Source organism: Fulmarus glacialis, unplaced genomic scaffold, assembly GCF_000690835.1.
Source record: "Fulmarus glacialis isolate BGI_N327 unplaced genomic scaffold, ASM69083v1 scaffold26641, whole genome shotgun sequence".
NCBI lineage: Eukaryota > Metazoa > Chordata > Aves > Procellariiformes > Procellariidae > Fulmarus > Fulmarus glacialis.
In genome coordinates this window covers 306-17444 of record NW_009191276.1, presented here as the reverse complement: position 1 = coordinate 17444, position 17139 = coordinate 306, and the positions used below count along the sequence as shown (strand labels likewise).

General features: G+C 47.8%; 1 protein-coding gene across 1 annotated transcript; it reads right to left on the bottom strand.

Annotated features, from left to right (window-relative positions):
* Window positions 1-8815: 8815 nt before the first annotated feature.
* LOC104083224 (leucine-rich repeat-containing protein-like) lies at window positions 8816-16126 on the bottom strand (the record flags this gene model as incomplete). Its single annotated transcript, XM_009586637.1, has 7 exons — window positions 8816-8857; window positions 9952-10047; window positions 10537-10615; window positions 11306-11445; window positions 12002-12111; window positions 14149-14355; window positions 15994-16126. Coding segments are annotated over 7 exons (807 nt in total), but the record flags the coding sequence as incomplete, so codon positions are not given.
* Between the last annotated feature and the right edge of the window lie 1013 nt (window positions 16127-17139).

Genomic DNA, 17139 nt, shown 5'->3' with positions numbered 1-17139 from the left:
CACCCCGGGGGACGGGGGCACCTGGCTGTGGGAGCATCTGACCCCCTCCCCACGGTGAGGCCAGAGACCCCCTCTCCTCCTCCCAGTCCCTTTGGCAGCGGAGCTACCAGGGCTGCCCTGGGCTTGTGGCTCCATCTGGAGATGTCGAGGATGCTCGCCCTTCCCCACCAGCTCCCTGCAGAGCATGGTGGGGGACTGGCTCCCTCCCTCCCCATCCCCAGCACTCAGGAACTGGGTCACAGCCCCCTCAGCCCAGTGCCTTCCCTGCTTATGAGGAGCCGTGTCCTTGCCACCTTCCCCTGAGCACACCCAGGCGCCGTGCAGCAAATCTCCTTTCTGCTGGCCTGTCTGCACAGCCAGGGATGCAGAGGTGTGCAGAGGGATGCAGAGGGTCCCAGAGGGCAGGCAGCCCAGCACTACCCATCCTGGGTCTCATCCTGGCTGTAGCATGGGATCTTGCTGCAACCCTGCGGAGCCCCCTGCCTCCTGCTGAGCTGGCCTGCAGAAGAAGGCAGGGACCAAACGCACTTCCCCGCCAGCACCCCCACTGTCCCCATCCCCAGGGCCACTTTCCTAAAAGGCTGGGGCTGAGGGGGCCAAGGAGCAGCTGGGGACATGAGATAGAGAAGGGACATGGCCAGAGTGAGTGGCTGGACAGGGACCCTGGGAAAGCCAGTGTGGGCTGGCATGGCAGAAGCCCAGCTGCACCTTCCCAGCTGCTGGCATCGGCTGTTTCAGGGTGGGCTGGGGGCCATGCCCAACTGGAAGCCCACTGTAAGGTCATGCCAGGGCCAGGTTCTTGCCCCAGCCCTGTGCTGGGTATGGGTGATCAGGACCCCAGATTTGTTACCTTGTCCCCGGAGGCCCTCAGCAGCATCCCTGGGCTGGGCTGCCTGGAGTCGGCTCCTGCAGCAGAGCCTGCACTGCCGCCTGTCCTGGCATGGGGGGCTCCCCCCAGGCTCTCACTGGCTCAGGACGGGCTCTGTGGGTGCTTTTCAGTGTTGCCCTCTCCCTGGCAAGCATCGCTGTGCTCTGGGGCTCACCCTGGCTGTCATGGTGTCCTGGGGGGGGATCCCCAGCAGCACTGCTGCGGCCACCCCTGGCTGGTTTGCCCATGGGCAGCCTAAAGTGGGAGGGAAGGGGATTTTAGCACGTTTTGGGAGAAATACATGGAGGAAACAATCAGTTGAGCACGAAGTTGCTGAACTGCCAGGCCTTGCAGTATGGACATCCTGCTCCCGGCAGCCGTGCTGGACGTGCAACGTCATCTGCATCCTGTGAAGAGCCAGGGACTGCGGGCAAGCTAGTCCCATTGCTTCTCGCTGGCCAGTCCCTGGGGGGGCCTAGAGGGGCCATGGGGGGGTCTCTGTATGATGTGCCAGCTCCCTGGTGAACCCCTCTGTCTGCCAGCGCTGCTCCGCATCCCGCCTCGCCCCTGCACTGCTGCTGCTGCCGACGGAGCAGTGTGTCCCTGCCGTGCTGTGGCCCTGCTTGGCACCTCTGTGTAGTGGCTTGTGAGCAATGGGCTGACTCGGTCACCCTCATAAATACTGGTTCTGTGATGGCTCTGGTTGTTTGTGCTGTGTGTCCCCCCACAAGAGTCCACGTGGGGAAGCTGCTCAGGAAAACCCCCTGAAAGCTTGGGGAAAGGGAGGGTCGTGCCACCTGCTGCCACCCTGCAGCCATGTTCCTCCCGAGCCCTGCAAGAGCAGTGGTGGGGCGGGGCTGGGGCGTGTAGACCCTGCCCACGGCTGCTCTCTGGCATTGCCGGGCAGGAGCCAGGCACAGCAAGTCACCATGCCGGGAGCCCAGCTTCCCAGCCAGCACATGCTTCCGGAGCAGGGCTGGCACACGTGAGCTGCACAACGCCTGGCTGGGTCCACCAGGCACCACTGAGAGCAGCTTTGCTCCTCTGACACCGGCGTTTCATTCACGAGGATGAGCTCCTGCCGGACCCATGGAAACTGGGACCCCCACGGGGCTGGGGCAGCCGTGCAAAGGCAGCCTGGAACTGGAGCTTTACGGATACATAAATATAACTATATTCACCCAGATGGGCCTGAACCCCTTTGTCAACAGTGAGGCTGATGCTGAGCAGCACCGGGACAGGTTCACTAAAGCTGCCAAGGGTTACAAGCTGAATGGATGGGAGAACTTGTGAACCAGTGCAAATAAAGGGAATTAAAGTGTGAGTCACTTGAGATAACCCATAGATACCCCTATACTCACTGTTGTCGTTCACTAGGGAAGTTTCCTTCCCATGATAACAAAGTCATTCTTTATTAAAAAAATAAAGTATTCAACAGGTATCCGGAGAGGCAGAGAGATTTAACTCTCCTTATCAATTGTCGGCTTTTAATTTCTGCTATAAATCCATTGTCAGCAGGATAAAGGTGAGTATAAAGAACAGTAGTGATATATCAGGAGCAAGAGAGCCCAGCGCAAGGCTGGGGAAGAGCAGTAAAAGTCCTAACAGAGCAGGACAGGCTGAGGTTCGAAACACTTTTCTATTCTCTTTTGGAGGAAAGTCAATAGAAGTCATATCGCAAAATACTCTCGGCTGTTGCCAGGGCCGGGCTCACCCAGCGTGGGCTCTCGGTCAGCCTTTTAAACTGGCAAACACCTAAGAGCTGTCGAATGAGTCTCATAACCATCGATATTTAATCTACTTAAAAACATTCATTTGTAAAAATTCAGAGAAATTACTGCTAGGCTGTAAAAAAGCAAGCATGGATATGGGGTACCCCCCAGCACCGGGTGAGGAGAGGCAGGGAGTGACGGGGACGTGGCTGGCAGGGAATTAAAGGATTGAAACGTAATTAACAGCAGCCTGGGAAGTGAGCATGCTCTCTTGAGCACACTTGTGGTTTTTTTTTAAATAGGATTACAAAATTGGTCAGTTCATCTGTGCCATACACCATCCTATTGCAGTAATGTGCCCTGCGCAGGTGCAGAACATGTATTAATTGATTTTAAATTGTCTACCTGTTAAGGCACACAAAAAAAAGGGAGTTTGTCAGCAGCCATTGCCACCAAGGGAGCCCTCCTATAATGATTTGTTCCTAAAAACTGTATTGGCAGGAAAAAAAAATATCCAAACCAAATACCGTCAGCAGTGCTTTAAGATGGCAGCCTGTAATTGTAGGAGAAAAAACACCAGTTCCCCCATCTGTATCCCCGTATGTGTGATCCAGCCAGATTTAAAAAAAAAAACCACCCCCATGTGCAGCTCACAAAACCCCATTTCATAGAGCACAGTGAGACAGCAGCTTGCTGTTTTACTGTGGCTGATATTACACCGATTTGCCATAGGAGTATCTTTCTCCACATTAGTTTTTAAAAAAAAATTAAAAATCATGTTTTCTGGGACTCATGGAAATGGTCTAATCAGCCTGGCTGGACTGCATGGAAATCAATCTAATTACAATGCATCAGTGAAGTATGTATGTCAGCGGTGTAATGGCCGGTGCTGGGGCTCTGAGAACCTGGAAGGGCTTTAGGGGTCACGGGGCACGAGCAGCTCCAGCACACATGCTCCCAGGCTGGGCTAAGAGGGTTAATGTGATCCTTGGATGATAATCCCCCACTTACAGCGTGGGAGTGGGCAGGCAGCAGCCAGGGACAGCCAAGCCTCAGCAGCAATGGACTGGGAGGACTGGTAGAGGAGCTACCAGGGCAACGCTGGTTTGCCGTGCCCTGGGAGGAGAGTTCCCACAAATCGGGTGCAAGGGGACAAGGAAATTCAGAGGGGGAATAACACGGGATTTTTACTAGGGAGAAAATCGATGCTAGGGATGCTACCCACCATCATTTAAATGGTAGAGACACTGAATCAGCCTGTGTCCCTCCTCCCCCGAGCCCTGAAATGCAGCTCGGGGAGGGGGTGTACCCAGCCCAGCTCCAGAGATGACCAAACGGGACTGAGCTGATGATGATCTCAGAGGCTTCAGGAGACAGGCTCGCTGCTGTTGCCCACGCAGCCCCAGCAACATGAGCTGTGGGAGCTCCTGCAGGGATCGCCGGGCTCTTGCACAGCAAAGTGCGGGGGGGGTGGGAGTCACAGGTGCATCCCAATGCTGTTTCAGAAACAATCACAGATGCTATGCTGAAATAAGCAGGCACTGACCCAGTTGCATACTTGAGCCCTGTCCATGCTCGAGGGAGGAAAAGGGGAGCCCTGAGCACTGCAAGAGGGTGGTGGGCTGGCACCCAGGAAAGAGCATCTCAATGTCCTAACTAAATCTCTTCCCAGCCTTGTGTTTCTATATTATCGCTCCTCCCTGCCCCCCCCGCCCCAGTTCTGAAAGCAGCACAGACGAGCTGCAGGGCTCGTTTAAGGCTGGCTGTAAGTAATCCTCTCATTATCCCCTGCAATCCTCCCCTCCTCCTCCTGCAGATACAGCCAGAGGATGAGGTAAGCACTGTGCCTCATCCCCGAAACGCCAGCAGCACCAGCCGGAGAAAGGCAGAGCGTTAAAAAATGGCACAAACCCTGCGTCCTGTTGTCCCTTTGTCCCTCCACAAAGCGCCAGCGGTCAGGCCAGCAGCTGGTATGCTGAGCACAGGGGTACCCAAAGCATTACAGAAGTGCTTGTGCTCGTGTTTCAGAAGCATTTCAGCAGCCTGTGTCTCAGCAGTCCCTGCAACCAGGCTGCTTTGGGCCACAGCTCTTCCCTGTCTCGCCACGCAGTGCAGACATTTTCTAACAAGTTGTATAAGCGTATGCATGAACGATGCGGTCCCATCCCAGCAAGCAGAGGCTCCTTTCCGACAGCAGATGGGCCAGTCTCCAACCATGCAGCCACAAAAGTAAGGAGAATAAATCTTCACCACGTGCACAGGAGACAAGGCAAGAAGCAATAGACTTAAACTGTCATGAGGGAAATTTAGGCAAGAGACTAGAAACACTTCCTCACGGTGATGACAGCTTTGCCTGAGAGGTTATGAAACATCCATCAGATGCTGTCAGGAATGGGCTGCATGAGCTGCTCCTCCTCTGGCGCAAGGATAGCCCGTTTCTCATGATCCCACCTGCCTGGGCTTCTCTCATAAGACTGGAAGCACTTTAGGGCAGCACCAAACACTGTGGGCCCCGATCCTTGCTGGGACAAGAGCCAAGGCACCTTTGTGCATGGCAGCACGCTCAATATTGTAAAGGAGATGAAAGTGTTTGTGAAAAACTTCTCTTCTGCATGGGGGGAAAGCTAGGAGTCATGTTGCAGGCTCCTCTGCCCCAGCCCTGCCTCCAAATAATGCTTATTAGTAGCTACTATAGCTAAACCTTTCGTAACTTACACCTGAAGAGTTTCACATGGAATTAGGCAGCGAGCTTCCTTGGAGCATTAATGCTCATTTTCCAGAAACAATCAGGCAGCTGGAGAAGTCCCAGAGCACTGCTGGAAAACAAGCTGGCTGATCCTTCAAAAAGGTGAAGGGGTGCAAGGAAATTCAAGGCCTCAAAAGGACACTGATCAAAATGAGAGCTGCTCAAGAATTAAGGAAAAAATATCATTAGTGGCAGTTAATATGGATTTGTGTAACCTCTGTGCTTTGGTGGGGTCAGGTGCTTGGAAAGAGGCAGCAGTGCTGTTGTACTATAGTACCTTCCACACGGCATCCAACTGCTGTCTGGCAGTTTTGTAAAGAAACCAAAAAGGAACAATATCAAAATAACACTTACAAAAAAAAAAAAAGGCTCAGTACTGGAATGACATCGTGAACAGGGACTCAGCAAATCTTCTGGTGAGTTATTCCAAGATTAGTTCATAACCTGAAAGAAAACACAACTGAGTTTGGAGGAAAGAGGAATAGCGATTACAGCTGGGGAGATTGCCAGGTAAATTGGGAATAACCGATATTTCAGTATAACTGGAATACAACTCTCAGTATAACTTTCCACGTGTAATTCCTCATAACCTTTTGTAGCAGCTGCCAAAGCACAGCAAATTCCTACAACTTCGCACACAAAACCTCCTGCAGGCTAGCTCCAGCTGCCTATTCCCCCCTTCTCCCTGCAGCCCTCCGGGAGGGCTAATCCTGCCTGCGCAATCCTGCCTGCACACGGAGCAGGCCAGTGCTCAGTTTTCCACAGCCACCTCCTGCTCTCATCAAACCCACAGGACAACTGAACATTCAACATACATATCCCAGTTATATTACCCCATAACACACTGCTGGCTCACCCAGTATTTTCAGGTTCCCAAATGGTACATTGATAGATTTACTGAGCTTAATTCTCACAAGAAAAAACCACCCAGCTCTGACTCCAGTGACTAATAAATCTATATTTAGATTTATATTTTGCGTCAAGGCAGCTGGTGAATAAGAACGGACTTGGTGTGTAAGAATTCTTTACCCACCTTATTTTTAATAAGATTTTAACTTGCATCTCTTCTTTGGAGATCACAGGAAGGGCTAGGGGCAAAGGATGTAACAGAAACAATAAACGGTGACTAAATATTTTGAAATATAAGTACTCATACTGATTTAAATCAAGCCCCTTAACAGCTTCTGTGTTTGATACATGAATTTTTCATCTAGAGATCGAGGGGGTGTCAGGATGGTTCTGAAATTTCTAAAAACAACCCATATTTACAGACCTTACAACATGCAAGAGACCTCTCGAAATGGTGTGAACAGATAGGTGTGAGTCCAAGGCACAGACATTATTTATTAGATACATAACTGTGAAATAATTTGCACATTTATAGGACAGACTCCATTAGGTAAATCATAACTGCATAGAGTTATTTTCAAATAAAGAGGCTAAACTTCATCTCCTGCTAAGAACTAATACTAACTGCAATTTCACTGGTAGGCACATTTATTAGGTAAATGAAAAGTGAGCAAGGGGATTATAATGCTTCTGTTCTAGGCTAAAAAGCATAAGGCAAAACACAGGGCACCAGCCAGCTACTCTGGAAGGAGACTGTCAAAAGCCGTCTTGAATTTTGGTCCCTGCCTTCACAAGCTGCCTTCTCAGAGAGGTGTCACCACTGCCTTACAGGATAGCACTGCCTGGATGTCCCCAGACCTCGTCAGTTGGTGTGTCAGTGAAAGAGGAAATCAAAACCAGCGCATACTGTCATGCCCGGGGACAGACCAGGCTTGCCTAGCTGGAGCCATGGATAAAGCCAAGATTGTTGCAAGCACTTTATCAACGAGGTCTGCCAACCTTCAGGGAATGAAAGGCAATTATTTGTGTATAGCCACAACTAGGTTAAGGCAGCACCACAACACTGCTGGGGTTTGCTGCACTCTGACTGCAGGGCAGAGCTGCCTGCGCCTCCAGCCCAACCCAGACATCCAGAGCTGTTTGTGTGACCATCCTCAACCCCTCTCCCGAACTGCAAGGAACTGCTGCAAGAAACCACTTCTTCACAGAGACCAGGAGAGGGAGAGTTAAGCCAGGCTGCTCAGAGCATAGCCATGATTCCTGCCCCCTGCCCTCTGCTCCTCAAGGGGCTCACAATTCCCCCCCTCCCTGAACCAGAGTGCCCAGGTGTCCCAGAGAGTGTAGGGAGGATCCACTGGGATCACAGAAAACATCCCAGGGAGAGTAAAAGAGTTACACTCCATGTGCTGTTGTCATTGCTGAACTACCACTGAGTGCCTATCCTATTTCCAGGCAGCTTGTAGCATCCATCCTATATAACACTGACAAAAGCAAGAGCATGCATCCAGGAAATAAGAATGCCAGTCATGACCCAGGTCGGGAGCTCTACCCTAGAGAGCATGGGCTCCACATGAGGCTAAGGAACTGTGGTAGGAAGCAGCTGAAAATGAGTCACGAGTGCATCTGACAGCCAGTTCAGCAAAGGCAATCCTGGCTGTATAACAGGAGAACAAGGCAGAAAGCATTTGTTCACAATACATCTCTGGATAGGACTTTGCTTCCAACATAATAAACGCACTCTCGGGCTATGGATCCACAGCGCACACTGCAGTGGGCTATGGATCCAAGCACCAGCAGCAGCTACGGCACATGATGTTCCACCAGACAAATGTCCCTACACACAAAGATGATGATTAAAAAGGAGCCCCTGGACTCTCATCCTTGGGGATGCTCTTGCATGTACTGGAGGAGACTCAGAGCTGGTCGTAGCAGAAATCTTAAAGCAAAAAGACAGAAAAACTTCCAAGTGTCAGCAATGATGAAGTAGCCAATATTTGCACAGATACTGCCTTAGCACTGCCCTGGCACATCCTTGTGTCACGGGCTTGGTGAGTGGTACTGGGGTGTTACGCAGAGGTGCTGAAGAAGCAGCCCCAAAGAGACTCATGTTAAGCCACTGCATTCTGGGAATTACCCACCAATTCGGGCTGAGTCGGAAGCTCAGCCTTTGACTGACTTTTCCTCTGCAACTTCATGTTTCCACCACATCTGAGAAGAAGATTTGGGAAAAGTATTTTCACAGCATCACACAGCTCTGCAAGCTCTTTGTTCACAGGGATGTCCTAGAGGGGAAAATCACTACAGATAAGCAAGCATGTGGTATGATTTACCCTCCCTCAGTAAACAGATATTGCAACATATTCTGTGCTCTCTCAACCCAAACACAAGATTCTGACACAAGGTTGTGAGATCCAGGACTGTTAGCCAACACACCACATTATGGGTAGGTATGAGATTCAACAGCAGCATCCTGCTCCCAGGGCAAGAAGCAGAAGAGCTAAAGTGATGATGAAGCAGCACAGAAATCAAAGGAAGATACGGGTTTTCATGCAAGCTCCTCACTGCACTGCCAAAAGACAGAGCTAAAGTGGGTAAAGGTAGAAAACAAACAAACAAATAAAAAAAGACCTGGAGAGAAAGTCAGGACAATGCCAGGATGGATAGTAAGCTCAGAAGAATGGTCTACAGGAAGACAGGTCAAAAGAGCTGGAGAGGAGGAGGTACAAGGGACAGGCACTGAAGGACAGAGGAAGGCTCAGCATTTCAGGGATCATCAGCTGGTAGGGCGGATGTCTGGATTGTTCATAGCAGAGGGTCATAAAGGACAAGATCCACCTGATTAAATGCTGGTGACTGCAGGGCAACTCTTTCCTCTGAGCTCACCATCACACTCTCCCTATGTAGTCCACGGTGATACAGTCAATACAGTCAGCAGAGTTGAGGTGCAAGTCTCCTCATCCTAAAGCAGATCTCTACACTTTGGTGTGTTAATTTTGCCTTAAATACCATTGATTAAACTTCCACCTAAGAACAGATCTTGCGTAATCATCTCAGACGTAGTCACCGCCATTGTACATGAGTTAGGCAAGACAAATTCCTCCTCAATAAACAACTGAGTAAGTGATTTCTCTTTTTGGAAATTAAAAGCAGTTGCTAACTAATTGATCCTAAGGGCATTAAGTGGCTACTGGCCTAAGACAGCACCTCTGTTCCAGAAGTGATGCTCTTTGGTAAAGTGTATGAGATGCCTTGTGCTGAGACCTATCCGGTGACAGAGGGCTGCCTTCTCAGATCTGGCACTGCTCACAAATGGGATAGATGTTCAAGCAGAAGTTCTTGTGCCATAGAAGTGCCATTTAGCTTCATTAGAAAAGGGACAGAAATCCTTTCAAAATTATTTGCATTGTCAGAGCAGAGAGCTCAAGATTCCCAAGGAATTTCTGAATTCACAGGCAGCCAGATTCCTCCCAGTGCTCAGCACCTTTGCACTGAGGGCTGAGCCCTGCTTCTTCCATACCCTGCTGCTGCCGAAAGCCTGAGCAATGCCCAGTTCAGTGCGTTCATCCACCTTGGTGTGGCTGCAAACACACAAAGTGGGGCCTGGGCACGTACAGACATGTCCATGTTTTCAAGTGGGGGCCATTCCCTCCATATACAGTCCTCACTGGGCAACAACAACGCCAGAGCCAGAATCCCTCTGGCAGCCCTTTGTTATTCATACACCACACATTCAACCTCTACCTTCCCTTCCCTCTTCTTTCTGGTGTAACACTTACTGGCAAGTCCAGGATCTCTATGCCAGTGCCAGAATTTGCTTGTAGAGCTTTGAGGACCCGACAGCAGCCTTCACTCTGCATGGGATTTCTGGTTATCTGCAGTCAGAAAAGAAACAGTACGAGGATATGCAACACGGGTTTTTTTGTATGATCCTTGACAGTACCAGTGGTCCCCAGTAGGTGAGATACCAGTGGGGTTTACTTCAAGTACCAGTAACAGTGGGCCAAAGGCTCTCAAATGGCCATCCCAGTGCCACTCGCCATGCCAAGCTGGACATTACTGCTGCAGAAATAGGATACTATCCATACTGCAAGACACAGCAAGACAGGCTGCAGTTCACACAGCGGCAGGGGCAGGCCCACAGAAATCTCTGTTCACCAAGGAAAGTGCTGGATACAAAAGCCCTCTGTCTTAATGAGAGCATACTGCAACCACAGAAGCATAGGAGGAGACAGGCTGGGGCAAGCAGCTCCCTGATTTTGCTGTGGATTTGTTCTAAGGGGTTCCAATCCAGGACGTGCATGCATCAGTGATATTTAAATATGCATAAGAGGCTCCAATATCTTCCTAGGAATTTTACTCACATTAAGCCTTTTCAGAGCCTTTTTTTCTTTCAGGCCAGCTGCAATGCACAGGGCTCCTTCCACTGAAATACGGTTGTTGCTAAAAACAGATAAAAGGCATGCTTCACATGCTGAGCTGCAGGTTTTCCATATCCACATTGCTCAGGCAAAGGATATGCAACCTCCTGCTCTACCCAGCACTGAAAACATGTTAGACCCAGAGGGAATTTAGGGCAGCTCCTTCCAACTAAACAATTGTATTTGGAAAGTTGGAAGCGGTGAGGAGTTACCAAATCCCACAGGCTGATAGAGGCGAGGCTGACACAGCTCCATGCCCCCAGTAGTGAGGCTAACCATGTATTTCCAATAGGCACAGACACAAATGTATGCAAGATATGCACACAGCCAGCCACATAGATCAACATAGACAGAAACACTCAACATTTATTCACACCTCATCCCTCTCTTTTCCCATGCTTGTTCCTCCCCAGACCACCTAGTTTCCTTCCCTCTCCCTTGACTCCTCCCCTAAACATCCCCTAACAGGCCGTGTACAATGCCCAGATCCTCTTCTGCTGCATTCCGTAACGCATTCCATAGCCCCTCAGAAGTCACCCCAAGTTTAAGGAGAGGAATTGGGATCTGGGATGAGACCAGCGGCGCTAGTATTTTGGAACGCTCCCTTTGCCTTACGCACCTACCACACTCTGCAGGTAGGAGATCCAAATGGCTGCTGCGGGCTTTGCCCACCACGGCAGAAAATGTGCAGCAGAACCAAAGTCTGACTCACCTAATGTTGAGCTCTTCCAGCACATTGTTGGCTTTAGGAGCCTCCCCCAATGCAGCTGCTCCATTGTTGCCAAAGCCATTGAAGGAAACATCCAGCACTTTGAGGAATATGTTTGCCCGTGGTGTGACATAAATGCACAACTGAAAATCTCCCTGTCACTTGATTCAACCTTGGAGAAATATCCTGCCTGTGCACTACCATCCCTTTACTGTCCAAAAAGCAGTTGGGGCCTTGCTCCACTAGTTCCTGGACAGTACATGTGACTTGCATTATACAAGAGGCAAAATTAAATTACTTTAGTTGCCCCTTTCAGCCTAAGAGGCTGGAAGAACTGTTTCTTATTTTAATGAGGTTACTTACTTTTAGTAGAGTAAAAACTGTATATAGACTACGAAACAATTTCTGTATTGATTTATGAATCAGAAGTTAAATGAAACAACTCAAAACATTCATTATAGTAATTTTGACTCTAAAAAAGGAAAGAAATAGAGAAATGAAAACATATGCAATATGTCAATAGACAATGGATGATTTTACTCTTAGTTCCAAGGTCTATATGATTCCAGATCATAGATGGCTGTTGGACAGGCAAGGGCACAAGGCAATCAGCACACCATGGCATTCACACTCATTTAAACAGATAAAGCTTCATGTGAATTCTCAGAATTTATAAACAGGAGTGAAAACATTTCCTACCCCCAAGCCTTTGGCCAAGGCAGCTGCCCCTTGGCTATGGAAATGGTTCCAGCTGATTTTAAGTTCCTTTAATCCAGTGTTTTCTGCTATTGTTGTTCCAAGAATTTCACCTAAGAAAAAATACACGAAGCCAAACAGTTTAAGAGTTAAAAGGATTAAGTTTAAGAGTTGAAAGAAAGCTCGGGTTAGTTTAGGTATTTCTCTGCAACTGTCTGTATTATGTCTAGGCAGGCAATTAAAACCTACAACATATTATTTTCTTTTATACCTCATTTGACATAAACACAAAGCAAAAGCTGCCAGACAATAAAGCATATGTGTTCTCTGACCACAGGTTGCAAAATGTAGCAAAGAGGGAGAGAAAATCCAATCACCATATCATAAAGCCAGGGTCTGCTGCTCACCTGTGGAGATCTGACTGCACAGGCTCATTCTCCAGCCTGATGTGAGTCTGAAAGCTGACACCAAGCAACCAGGTAGGTTCCCACAATCTCTCACCCTTCCCCAGATCTGGCCTCCAGCCAACTGAAGCCTGCTGGTCTGTTCTGCTGGCAGAGAAACCAGCTCTGCTCTCTCTTTAACCCCTCCCAGAGCTCCTGTGCCATTATAAAATCTAAATAGGTTTCATCAGCAAGTGTTCTGCGAGTTTCCAATGGGGCAGGGAAAGAAATGAGGTTGTCAACCAGCACAGAAGAAAAGGAAGCCACTGCCATGCTTGAAGACCAGAAGACTGGGGAGAGCTGTTTGACTGTAAAGGCAGCAGGAGGTCAGCAGGGTAGGGGTGGTGAAAACGTTGCAGCCTTAAAAAGTAAAAGTGAGGAAAAAAGCAGAACAGAACTGGGAAGGAACCAAGTGAATGGCTGGTGTGTTCCTGGTGGCCAGAAGAAATGAGGATTATGGTTGTTTTCTCTCTTATGAGCCAGAGAAGCCCACTGAAGACATGGAGGATCTTCAAGGAGGAGGCTATAGCAGGTGAGATGTTTGATGATCAAGGGTTGTAAAACAGTGGATGGAGAGAACATGGTGAATTTTTCATGAAGGACACAACCTGGGGAGAATGTGGATCTGACATGGGCATGGGATGTGGCATGGGAGAGAAAAAATTCAGTATCTCCCTTTTTGAGTGTGTACCCATCACAGTGTTGGACGTAGAGGGATTTGGAGCCCCTCACAGTTGTAGGGTGAGACCAGGAGCAGGGAGAAGATTTGTGAATCTTCATCCTGGAGATAGTAGCAGAACATATGGCTGGGGTTGCCCAAGGACAGCCATAGATGGAGAAGATGAAGCATGTGCCAGTAAGGTGCAAAAAGGAGATGAGCATAAAGGTTGAAAAGTCAGGGATCAGCAATGACATCCTGAGGAGTGTTCTGCAGAAGTGGACAGAAGAAAGAATGGATGGGGGAGTTCAGCTCAGCACAAGTGAGCCTGGTGAAACCAGTACAGACTAAGGCCCAGAGAGCAGTAACTGGGTTTCATCACATCACACAGCATCACAGGAGCGCTGTGAATGCAAGGATGTAAGGATTAAATAACAGCGTGCTTAAAAATCAGGAGCCAAAGAAAAAAAGCAATATGCATTAACAAGGTCAAGACCAACAAGAAAAGAAATAGTCAAAGTCACTAGCAAAAGAAGTCCCCAAACCACAAGCTGTCAAGAGTATCAGGGAAGCACAACCACCTGCTTGTTCCATTCTCACACCCTCCCCTTGGCACCTGCAATCACCTCTCAGTGACAGGGAGCTAGACAAAAGGACTGTTGGCAAACTCCATTCTGCTGGTTTTTTTCTGCTCCTATTAAGCATTTTACACACCTGTGAAAGCTGAAATAATGATCGAGAAAAAAAAGCAAATGATAGTTCAATGAAAGGAAGACCATCAGAACTTGGGAACTAGAAACAACGGGGAAAGAAACAGAAGAGGTAAAGCTTGCAATGCTATAAGAAAAGGCAGAGAATGAAGACAAACGAATGATGATGATAGCTTGACACTGATTTTGCCTACAAAGAGCCAAAAATACTTTTCAGAAAACTGAAATATTAACAAACCCTGCTCCCCAAAGATCTGAGACAGGCAAGCAACTCATTAAGCTGCATTGCTAACTGCCACAGCACCCCTCTCTGTGCAAGCTGCACAGATAGCACTTTACCTGCTTTGTCACCAAACATGTTGTAACTCAGATCCAGAATTTCCACTTTGCTGTTTGCTGTGATGGCATCTGCTAAATACTTCGCTGCATGATCATCAAATTCATTTCCTGAGAGCTGGAGGGACACAACTGTAGTATTTTCTAGAAGCATAGCAGAAAAGGCCTTAGCTCCTTCAATGCCTAATTTGTTGTCAGATAAATCAACAGCTGGGGAAAGAAAAAACATGATCAGATCATCAAATAATATCATACCAGATGCCAGGGAGGCACCTGATCTCTACACTGCAATGGCGGAAACAGTGCCAGACTTGGAAAATAAGAATGCTGAACCTGGTCTAACACAGTATTTTAGTAGGAACAATAGAACTTCATTTTTTAATTCACAGCCTGTCCCTAAGATAGATAGGCTCATTGAAGTTTTGCCACATGAATATGGGACATGAGACAAAAGTGCTCCTTGTACCTCTGTGCTTCCCACTCCTAGGTTGTAGGAACAACCTACACTCAGCAAAGTTATAGCGGGTTTCTTGGTTCCTCATCATGGCTTGAAAAAAAGAGTGTAGGCTGGGAGAGACAGCAGGCTAAATGTAACAACATGAATGGATGTGAAGACAGACACTGAGACCCAAATATGAAAGCATGAACTTCTCTGCCCACCTACACACAGAATGAATTTTCCTAGCACAGAAGTAACAGAACCCTAAACCTCTAATACTGAATCCAACCACTAGAAAAAAAAATAAGAAAATCCCATGCTAACGGGCGTTTCACAGCACAGAACCTGCCCCCTTCATCCATGATGACTTCCTGACAAAGCAGATCAGGGTTGCTTTAGTTATATGAGAGTTATGTTCTCAGCTGTCTAAACTGACCTTGTTCTTTGTGAATAAAATATATCCTTCAGTGCAGCAACTAGCGTGACTTATAGAAAAGTTCTGCCTGTATCATAACAGGGGCCTGGAGATTCAGACACTGAAACAGGGGGTTAATGCAAGTGCTGGAAAACGTGAAACAGACACATGACAGGGGCTTGTTAGTGCTTCTGGATATGGGCTGGCACAACCAGCTGTATCCCACCTAAGCTCTGCAGAACCAGCGCAGGACCCTGCCACGTATAACCCAAAACCTAGATAACTTGTCCACGTATAACTGGGAGTTGCTACTTAAATTATGAAAGGCAGAAATATCGACCCTGGAAAAGCAGGGACTAAAACCATGATCTCTAGACACAACACTGTCTGACTGAGACTTAAATTCAGGAAGCGGTGCTCTGCTTCTGTTCCCTGTATCTAATATTAGTCTAATATTACAGAGGTATTAGACTTGTGAAACGTCCCTGGGAAGAGCAGATGTGTGCTGCTGCTAGAACAGAGGCTTGCAGATTCACTCTAAATGGGCTTCTCTTCCACCTGTCCCTACTTAGAAGCTCCGTTTTCTTAGATGCCAATTGTGCAAATTCAACTTACAAAGCTTTAACCATTATTAACTACATCCTCTGAATAGTCTAAGTTTCAGGTGGATATTTCTGATCCACAGTCAAAGCAGAAACTCACTCTTTCTCCTGGCTTTCCAGCAGCTTCACAGAAATAACAGCACTGGGCTGACTCCAGTTAGTGGCATCCTAACTTCACAAAAGTAAATGCTATGAAAACAAGTGGAGAAAGGTGACGAAGCAGCACAGTTTTAAACACTCACTGTTCAAACAGCACCCCAATTCTGGTACCCTTTTCACACACACAGAGTCACTATGACAGCAGGACTGGTTAAATCCACAAAGAAGCCAGCACAATTTCCTCCTCTACAGCGACGTGTCTACCAGAGAATGGCAGACAGAACAATACAAACCTGAAACGTAGCAGTTTTCTTTCAGCATCTCTGCAATTGCAGCCACCCCTTCTCCCTGCAGCCAGTTGTCACTCAAGTCTAACATGAGGATAGAGGTATCGACCATCAAGGAAAAAGCTAAAGCCTTGGCACCCTGCAACACAAAAAAACCACAACGGGTCATTTACAGTTTCACTGTGTTCACAAAGCTCTTGTGAATGTTTGTTTCAGCTTCCCTTAGCCTGGCAGGGCTCGGGGGGATTTCACAAAGCAATCAGCAGAATCGTGCAAAAAGATTTCCCTTCCAAAATCATTTACAGCAAACACTGAATATGATTTAAGTTCAACAGATATCATTTTGCTTATGTTATTAAAAAATTAATTTCTCCTTCCATAAAAATGGTGAAAAATACTTCTGCTGTCAATATTCACGATGTAGAGGAAAAGGGAAAGGTTCTGGCTCACTGTGTCTGATGAAGTACCTCTCCAGACATCACTTCTACCTGGCAGTCTGTGAGTACAGCCATAGTAAGCGCCCCTTTAGTTTATTTATGGCTGCTCTGAATCCTGACCTCAACATTTAAGAAGCTTCTATTCCACCAGTGTCCTGGTCTGTTTCACTGGGAATTCTTAATTTCAAAAATATTTAGAATTAAACAGAAGTACGGCAATGACCTTGTGATTACTCAACCGATACTGCAAAATCAAATTATTTTCTCCAGCCTTGGATGTCAGACACAGGAAAATGAACTGGAAGGGACTTCAGAAAATTATTCCAGATAAAATAAACTTAACAGAACAAAAGGGTTTATCACCAAAAATTAGCATGAAAGGCTGCGCCATTTTCATGGTCCAAACTACACATTTCCAAAATGCCACGTCCACTGAAAACAGCTTTCATGGGTGGGACTACCTGACACAAACGAATGTGTGAACATACAAAAGGTTTATGATTTTTTCCTAAAAATATTTATTTAAAAAATGTGTAGTACCCCAGGGGAGACAACAGACTCAGGCAAAATTCGCAACCCAAGGTGGAAGAGGAGTAATGACACACCTGCACATCCCATCCTACCGCCTCCCCTCCCACGTCCGCGGAAGGACACAACTCCCATTCCTGAGCCCTGAAAAACAACCTGCTGACAAATCCCCACCGCTTGCCAAACA